At 54.2% G+C, this 8,989-nt stretch overlaps 2 protein-coding genes across 2 annotated transcripts in view; one reads left to right on the forward strand and one right to left on the reverse strand.

Moving 5' to 3' along the window:
* Positions 1-3,237, forward strand: part of MAPK8IP3 (mitogen-activated protein kinase 8 interacting protein 3) — a 58,177-nt gene extending 54,940 nt beyond the window's left edge. The window contains exon 30 of the mRNA XM_059826623.1: positions 314-3,237. Within this exon, the coding sequence (XP_059682606.1) occupies positions 314-435 (122 nt within the window). The 3' untranslated portion in view covers positions 436-3,237. The remainder of the gene's footprint in view (positions 1-313) is intronic.
* Positions 3,238-5,981: 2,744 nt separating this feature from the next.
* On the reverse strand, positions 5,982-8,009 carry MRPS34 (mitochondrial ribosomal protein S34). The gene is made up of 3 exons (XM_059826484.1): positions 7,678-8,009; positions 7,556-7,598; positions 5,982-6,704 (listed from the first exon to the last, which is right to left on the reverse strand). Exons 1-3 carry the CDS (start codon positions 7,993-7,995, stop codon positions 6,427-6,429), a joined length of 639 nt encoding a protein of 212 aa, XP_059682467.1. The 5' UTR covers positions 7,996-8,009; the 3' UTR covers positions 5,982-6,426.
* Between the last annotated feature and the right edge of the window lie 980 nt (positions 8,010-8,989).

Below are 8,989 nucleotides of genomic sequence, written 5' to 3' on the forward strand. Positions count from 1 at the left end.
ATTGCTGTCCCACTGTGGTCGCCTGTGCTGCGCGAGGGCGCTCTGTGTTGTAAACACTGGCTTCCCCAAAAGGAAGAAGGGTGGTTTTCCCTACTGCTGGAGACAGTTTGTTCCAGCCATACAGTCCTGCTTCAGAAAAGCATCACGTTGCTGTAAAAGTTCTTCAGGCATAAAGGGAAGTCTCAGCTCATGCCGTCTGTTGTCAGACTGCCGAGACTGTAGCAGGGATATTAGCCTCTCTGGACGTACTCCAGAGCAGTGCAATTTGGGATTTTCTTTCTTGCCTTTTTTACTCTCTGTTTCCTCTCTTCAGGGGATGGAGAAGATGATGAGACAGAGGAGAATGCAGGAGATGCCACCCAGGTGAAGCCAGTACTTTCCAAGGCTGAAAGGAGCCACATTATTGTGTGGCAGGTATCATATATCCCCGAGTGAGGATTTCTCCTTTCCCACCAATGTAAGTGTCCCTCCTCCCGCCTGAATGCCAAGATGTACATACAGAACGCCTGCATTATACCTACTGCTGGAAACCGACCCCAGACAACTGCAATGGCTCCTGCCTCGGACTGTGACCCCCCTTCTAACCTCTGAACTTGCAGCTTTCATCTTGGGCCCATCCGCTTTCTGCGTGGTTGGATTATTGTTCTGCTCTGGAGCTGGCATCTACAAGGAGAGAAATGGCAGCGCGTCTACGAAGTGAAGCTTGGAGCTACAACTGCGCAAAGCCTTTGCCCAGCACGTGGGAGCTGGCAGCTGGATGGGTGGTGGCTCAGGTTCTCCGGCAGGTTGCCTCACTCCCACCTGCATGAGAAGAAGTACGTCCCCCGCCAAAGCAGTGACGGTGAATCACAACTTCTGCAGCACCCTAGAAGAAATCCTTTCTAGTTCACCGGTGGACTCTCCACCTTATCCACCCTTAAGCACAGAATAATGTCCCCCAGACTAAGAGCAGCCAGGTCCAAGGAACCCTCAATAGAAAGGAGTGTCAGGGTTCGGGCAGCACTTCTGCTGTTTGGCTGGAGAAGGCAGCAGTGCCATTACTGGGGGGAACACATCCTCCGTACTTGCAGATGGAAAGTCTCCCTTCGCTGCTGCTGTTGCTGTCTCAGCAGTCGTGCGCTGAGTGGCTGTGTGTGTCCGGAGAGGATTGTTTGGTAGCCTCAGATGGGAGACGGGTGTTTGAACGTGGAGGCCACAGGGCCTTTGGAAACTGTGGTAGCAAAGGGGTACGGGAACCTTGCTTTTCTAAGAGCAGAAAAGGCAGCAATACTTTTAACTCCCCCTTCCAAAAATGCCTGGCAGAAAAGAACTCTTGAGTTCATTCTGGAAGGTGTAGGAGAAAGCTATCTCTGCATAGCATTTGTTGGCTTTTAAAGCACAGGCGAGGGCGGATGATGTTGGTCTGCTGTGGATTCTGCATTAACACATTGAGATTACCTTGAGTCATAAGGCTGTGTCCCCATCCCGGGAACTGCTGGAAGGAGATGTCTGTTTTCCTTCACGCTGTGGCAGTCGGTTAGGAAAGACTGTGTAGGTGCAGGGAAGGTATAGAAAGGCTGTATCTCGCCTGAGCTCACACCGAAAAAGGAATTGAGGCCAGATCTCCCGACCTCTTTTACCTAACGTGGCGAGCACTGACTTTGTTGCTAAGTAGTTTGAAAAGATGGAAATTTCTGACTCCTGAAAAGAATTGACAAGCCCTGAGAAAAATTCTGATGGCCCTCCTTGTGTAAGCAATGCTGGGGGATTGCAAAGGTACGTCCTGCTTACAAGAGAAGCAGCAAAAAATGGGGCCGGGGAGAACAGTTTTGAGCTCCAGATGCAGAACATGGCAGCTCCAGATGTAGAGGCAATGGTTTGTCCTCCCTTTCTGACAGCCCTGTCTCCACAAGGGTAAGTTTTGTTTCCTTCCAACACTCCCTCCTGGATGCGCAGGACTAGAGCGAGTAGCAGTTGTTAGCGATGAATTGGGAAGCTCCTGGTCATCATCTTGTTTCTTCCGTGAAAGAAACACTCGGGGTTCACAGGGATGTCCTCGTGCCAGCGTGGTGGTATGGGAGCTGCTGGGGGAAGCCTCCATCTTCCGGGAAGCTCCCAGCTGTGTCCTGTGCTTGTTGCCACGGACCAGGCTGACACCAAGGCTTGTGGTCTAAAGCTTCTCATGTGCTGCAGGGATGCAGCATTCCCAGGGGGAGTTCTAACATGCGGCACCTGGCCTGATGCAGCAGCGCTGAAATGCTTTTTGGATCCGCAGTTCAGAAAAGGCTGGGGCACGCGTTTCCCCTGCAAGGAGGCAAGAGGATGTCTCTGGAGAACAGAGGCCTCAGCCACCCGAGTACGGAGCCACAGTGGTGCCCACACTGCCTGTGAGCGGTGCTGGTGACACGCACAACCACACCACTCTTCACCGAGGTAGGAAACCAGCTGGCCGGTGTCCTCCAGCCGTTGGCACACCAGGCTCTGTGGCTGGCATTTGGCTGAGGGATGCTTGGAGCAGCCACCTGCATGTGGGGGGACCCTTCACCGGGCACTGCTGACCGTGCCAGACTTCTTCTTCACTTGCCCAAAATGCTTTCTGCTAGGAAGAGCTCTTTGGATCACAACACAGAGTGCATTAAAGTTAACAAGAGCGACATTTAGACCACAGATTCTACAGACATGTAACAGTTCATCAGTTAGGGCCAGGTAAACTTCATGATTTGGGCTAATTGAAGGATAAAACCCCAACCTAGTAGGCCCAGTTCCTTAGCTCTATCAACTCTTCCATAGGAAAATACAGAATTGCAACGTTCTTACCTCCTACTGTTTGTTCTCTATCTGGTTTTAGCAGTCGAAGTGACAGTACTCGGTCTCCTGTCACCCACTGGGCCCTGGCAACATAAGGGAAACCGGTCTCGGGCCACTACCAACAGGTTCCTTTCCAGCTCAGTGCATGTTTTTCCTCCAAGAGAAGCACATGTCTAAGAGAGGCAGCTACAGCTAAGTAGAACCAACCTCTGCTGTCAGCTCCTGTGGGCGTTTGGTGGCTGCTGGGCAGCAAGGTGAGAATTGACTGGCTTCAACACACTTCCCTGTCATATCTCCACTGTGATGTATGTAAAGTATCTTGTATGTTACAAAAGGATTTTAAAAAGTGTCTTAAGGCCTGTAAACTCCGCTATTTGGTCTGAAGATGGCATTCTGTAAAGAGACTGCTGTATGAATACGTTCCCATGCTTTGTCCCCTACGCTATCAAACAACAAACCATATCTGTTCTGTATGTAATAAATGTGTTAACATCAGCAAGTGTAGGGCCTCTTGTTCCTATAAAGGCACTGGGATTTCTGCTCCGTCTTCAGTAACAGCAAGGCACTTAAAAGGGTGGGAACGGCAGCTCAAGTGTTCACCGTTGAGCAATTTAGCGCAAGAAATGAGATGTGGGTTGCTCGCTGGGTCAGAGCAGAAGGGGCTGGTGTGTAGCTTCTCCTAGCACCAGAAATGAAAGGCGGAAAAGGCAACCGTTAGCTGCTGGCTAGCTGCAGCCGTCGCGTCTCGTGGTGTCCCCTTCAGGGCGGCTGCCAGGGTTAACACATCAGGCTCAGCTTTCGACACTCGATTTGCTGATGTCCCCTGTCAATACAGGGTGGTACTTCACAAAGTCCCATAGGAATCGGTGACACTCAGCACTGCAGGAAGCGAGTTCCTCTTAGTCCCAGCAGCACTTAGACACGGTCATACTTGTTTTGTAGAACTGCATTAATTCAAGGGCTGTACATAGCAATAATAGAGAAGGGAGCCACCTCTTTAACGCCCAGAGTGGCTTCTGGCCTGAGCAGGGGTCCCTGAGGTGAGTCGCCTCCATGACCAACACCCGCGGTCGGTCCTCTGCAGGCCAGGGTGAAGTACAACGGGCAGTGCCTCATAGATTACTAGAAGCACCTCAACTATGGGGGCTAGGAAACGGGCCCTGGGTCCCGTCCTGCACCCCTGGGGCTGCACCCTTCGATGCGGCCAGGAGCAGTTTGAGCAAGGCACTGGGTGAAGTGCAGCCATGTCTGGCACCCACCTGAGTGGCTGAGGAAGGGGCTCACAACCGTCATCCTTCAGCCAACCACCCCCCCCCCGTGCTGTTAAAGGATCCAGGGGTTAATGCCCAGGTTTGAGAGTCCCGGCAGAGCTCCCGGAGAGTTCTAGGCATTGACTCCAACACACGGCAAACTGGGGCTGTGCGGCTTTCCAGAAGGGGACCTTCACACGCGGCCCAGGGCTCTGTGGGAAGACACGCCTGCCCCAAGTGCTAAGCCCCTGAGGTCACCAGCAGGCCGTGATTGTCCTGATCGCCCCACCCCGGGCCCCCACCCATGCATGGGCTCTTTCCACCCATGGCCCTGGAGTCTGATCTAAGCACTGGATGGGGCCTTCAGTCTTTGCCTGAGCTGTGCTGTAGCTGTGCCTATCTCCAGCTGCTCCTAGATGGACCCCTTGGACGTGGGGGTTTGGACTAGATGATCTTCAAAGGTCCCTTCCAACCCTGGCCATTGTATCATTCTGTGCCTTGCAGGGTATTACCTGCCATCTGCTTTTGCTCCTGGCTGGGCTCCCTGGGTGGACCCTCATCATGGGTCACTTCTTGCCTTGGCTGGGGCTGTTGGTGGACACTGTGAACCAGCGCCAGCGCTTGGCTCTGCCCACTGTGGTCAGACTCCATGGGCCTGTGACTCCACGGGCCTGTGCCCCGTCAGGGAGGGCACTGCCTGTGCTAGGGTTGTGTTCAGCTCCTGCTTGTGCAGGACAGAGGACTAGATTGTTCTCCTCCTCCCATCTAACTCACATCTACGCCTCCTTTCCCACCTCGCTCGTCCTCGGTTTGTGTGCTGGTTCAGTAGCACCTCAGTCACAGTAAGGACAAGGCACCAGCTCAGCCCAGCACCCGGCAGCGCAGGCTATGGAAACCAGAGAAGCTGTTTTTCCATCCCAGCAGCTGCAGTCTCACAGGCTCAAACAGTCTGTGCCTTTAGCAACACTCTGGATTTTCCCTCCCCTGGATTGTTCCTTTGCTTCTGAAGCCACTGAACCGGCCCTGGCATGTGCCCTTGCAGCGCTTCTGCCACAGCCGAGGGACGAGAGCCCAGCTCCTCCCAGCCTTTGCGCCTTGCCATAGGACCAGCTTTTAAGTCATGAGAAAAACCTTCCCTCTTATCCCATAGGAGCCGCTGGTGAGGAACCCCAGGGAGGTCCAGGCAGCTGATGTCGATCCCTTTGCTCCTGCCTGACGACAGCGTTTTTCCTGGTGCCGGGGGCCACACGATCCCCTGTCCCACCCAGGCCTGCCCTGCACCCTGGGCAGGGCACGGAGTCCAGTTTTTGCCTTCCCTCAGCAAATCCCTTCAGGCTAGTTGTGATTTCAGGACACCGCAGCAAACGGAACAGCACCTCTTGCCTATCCCCTACAAGACAAAAGAACCGAATAGCTGTTTCTGCAGGGAGCTGATCTGTGGGGTTACAGACCACAACAGCTCTTGTACCCATTACCCACACCCAGACTACACCCTCCAACAGTTCCTGACACAGCAGCAGAATTCACAGCCACCGCGAGGGAAAATGAAATGCGAAGAACTGCACCAAGGAGTTGCATTTTTGTGATGATGTTCACCACAACACACCGCACTGGAACAGGCGGTAATTTGTGATTGGCTTCAAACAGTAAGAGCCAACCGTGTATACTTTGCATTATCAGAATTAAAATGGTTTCTCCTATCTCCTGACAGCCATCTCTGGCAATAAGAGATGGATAGCTTTGGATAAGCTTAGGATCCAAAGCCAAGTTGGGTTCCTCCCCTGTTGTTCGTTGCCATCGTATGTAAGGAAACCAGCAGATTCCGCAGCAGTTAAGAGGAATCCGGTGCTGTGCCTGTATTTGGTAAGCTAATGGCTCTGCATTTGGAACTCACAATGATCTCCACGTGCTGAAAAAAAACCCCCAAGTTTTCTTAGAACCGTGCTGCAGAAACAAGAGAACATTTATTTTTGTGAGTAGATACATTTGTACACAGCTCTGTGAAATAATGTGATAGTCTCAGTCATTTTTCTGTGATTTATGTAGGACCCAAACTATCTGCAAAATGTTCATAAAAACCTAATTTTCAGGCTGTAAAGGAAATTGTGCTCCAAAGAATTGTAGCTGAATGATGGGAGCTATGCATTCAGAGACTATACAGGGAACCAGGAAGGTTCCTCTGCTGACTGAGTCCAAAATTATGGGAAAAAAAAAAATATCTGAATGCATCTGCATCTTTCATTTCAGGTGAGGTCACTGTACAGGGCTGGGGAGAAAGCTAGGAAACCTGGGTACACCATACCACAGCGGACACGGGGGGTTCTGTAAGACAACGTGCGTCTAACACACAGTGAGAGCACGTGGGAAGGTCAGGACATAGAACACGTCCTTATACTGGTGTCCCTGCAGCTTTTTCCTTCGCACCCTGATGGGGAGAGGCCACGGCCTTCTTCAGGTCAATCATTGGCTCCTCTGTGATTGGTTTTCCCTCTTTCTGCCACTGTGCAAGGATCATGGCTCGCAGCAGAGGCGGGTACGGGAGGTAGCGAACGGTCTCCTCCGGCACTGGGGTGAATTTCTTGAAGGCCTCCTCCTCATGCTTGGGCACCATACGCCAGTCATGGTACATGACTTTGTCGATCTCTCTCACTTCTTCTTCGGTTTTGCCTGAGAAAAGATGATGAACACCAGTGGACAACGCTATCGACAAACAAACTTCATCTGGGAAATGCAGCGAGTGTCAACTCCCTGGTATCAAAGATGCTACAACTGGCACTAGTAAAGGAAGTTTTCAAAGGTTTGGACAGTATCTTCCCCGCTATACTACGGGATCCCACTTCTGTCCTTGGAAATCAAAACAGAAACAGGCTGAAGGGACTACAGGCAAGTCGTTCCAATTCTGTGGTCGACTCCCTCTCTTCATTTAAAATGTCACTTCATCTCTCTCTGGTTCAGTTTCCACGGCTAAGGAGCAAAAGTAATTTCTCTCTACACTGACGGGAGTTCCATGGGAAATTTAACGTTAAAAATACCCAACAACTTTAAAACCTTTGAATGAGAAATGTTTCCGAAACTCTAGTAAGCGACAATCACATGCCTAACATAAAGCGGCTTTAAAAAGGGACATTCACTCACTCGAGCATTGATGTAAAATCCCGGTTACCTAAGTTTACTTGCCCTCACTGCTGCTTGACTGACCATTTTACCTGGAATACCCTGAGGTGTTGGTTCTCTGTCTCGATTTCCAAGTCCCGAGCAGTCTGTCGCCTCACCTCATCCCCTCTCAGCGCGCCGTCGGCCTACGCTGGCTCTGCCGCAACCTTCCTTAGAAAGGCGTTCTGCGAGGGCCAGCTGCCAGCGTTTGAAACTAAGAAGGGGAGAGCTGCTTCTCCGACGAGCAGAGCCGAGAAAAACCGATTCCCAACGGGACGGCTGCAGCCCTCCCGCCCCAACCCCGCGCACGCTGTTCCCCGGGGCTCTCTCCAAACCTCCTCCGCAGGAAGAGAAGCCGGCTTTACCTCGGAAGGTCAGGTAGCCCCAGGCTCTTCCGTGGTCCATGTTCTGCAAAGAAAACAAGGGCCCGCTGAGGGCGGCAGGGCCGGGGCGGCGGCGGGGAGCGCGGCCGGGGGCCGGCCCTTACCTCGGCCGTGTAGTCCGCCTTCACCCTGGCGATGACCCAGTAGCAGGGCTCGTCGTGCGCCCACAGCCAGGACTTGCGGGTGACGGTGCGGCCCACACCGAAGCGCGGCAGGCGGCAGAGCAGAGCGAAGAGCCGGTTCTCGCTCCGCGCGTCCTCCCAGGCCCGCACCGGCAGCCGTTTCTGCGTCAGGGGCCGCCGCATGGTCTCGTAGTCCAGGGCGAAGCGCTGCGATTCCCGCGGCCGGTTCTTCAGCGCCCGGTACTCGCGGATCTTCTTGGCCATAGCGGCGATGGGCCGGTGCAGCTTTTTACGAGCCATGGCGCCGGCCGACAGCGCGGGCCGCTCCGCCGGGACCCCGCCGCGCCGCTTCCCGTGTGGCCCGGAAGCCGCCCCCCCCCCCCCGGCGCCGCTCCCGCGGCGGCCCGCTTGCGCGGCGGCCCCGCCGCTCCGCTGGGGGGCGCCCTCGCGGCGGGCAGCCGAGGCGGCTCCGCGCCCCGCCGGGCAGCGGGCCGGGGCGGGGAGGGCCGCCCGCTCCTGGCGGCGGAGCGCGCCCCGAGGGGCCGGCGGGCCTCTCGCTGTGGGTGGCGGGCCTGAGCCGCGGCGGCAGCGGTCGGGCTTTGGGGAGGCAGAGCTCAGCACCGCCCGCCGTCCTGACGTGCTGGGCAGCCTCTTTGGAGCCGCAGGCTCCGGTTGCTGAGATCACAGAATCACTAAGGTTGGAAAGGACCTGTAAGGTCATCGAGTCCAACCTAAAAAAAAAAAAACACCACCAAAAAAAACAAAAAAAAACCCCAAAAAACCCCACCACAACACACCAAAAACCAACCCACCCAACACCACACAGCTCCATGCCCATCAAGCCACATCCCACAATGCCACATCCACACGCTCCTTGAATACCTCCAGGGAGGGTGACTCCACCACCTCCCTGGGCAGCCTATTCCAATGTTTCACTACTCTCTCAGTAAAGAACTTTTTCCTAATATCCAGCCTGAACCTCCCCTGGCGCAACTTGAGGCCGTTTCCTCTTGTCCTGTCCCTTGTCACTTGGGAGAAGAGACCAACACCCACCTCACCACAACCCCCTTTCAGGGAGTTGGAGAGAGCGATGAGGTCTCCCCTCAGCCTCCTCTTCTCCAGACTGAACAACCCCAGCTCCCTCAGCCACTCCTCATCAGACTCGTGCTCCAGACCCCTCACCAGCTCCGTCGCCCTTCTCTGGACACGCTCCAGCACCTCAATGTCTTTCTTGTAGTGAGATGGAGCTGAAAGCCTGGGATGGAGCTGAAAGCCTGGGATGGAAAAATCTATT

The sequence above is a fragment of the Gavia stellata genome, chromosome 18 (genome assembly GCF_030936135.1).
Source record: "Gavia stellata isolate bGavSte3 chromosome 18, bGavSte3.hap2, whole genome shotgun sequence".
NCBI classification, from domain to species: Eukaryota; Metazoa; Chordata; class Aves; order Gaviiformes; family Gaviidae; genus Gavia; species Gavia stellata.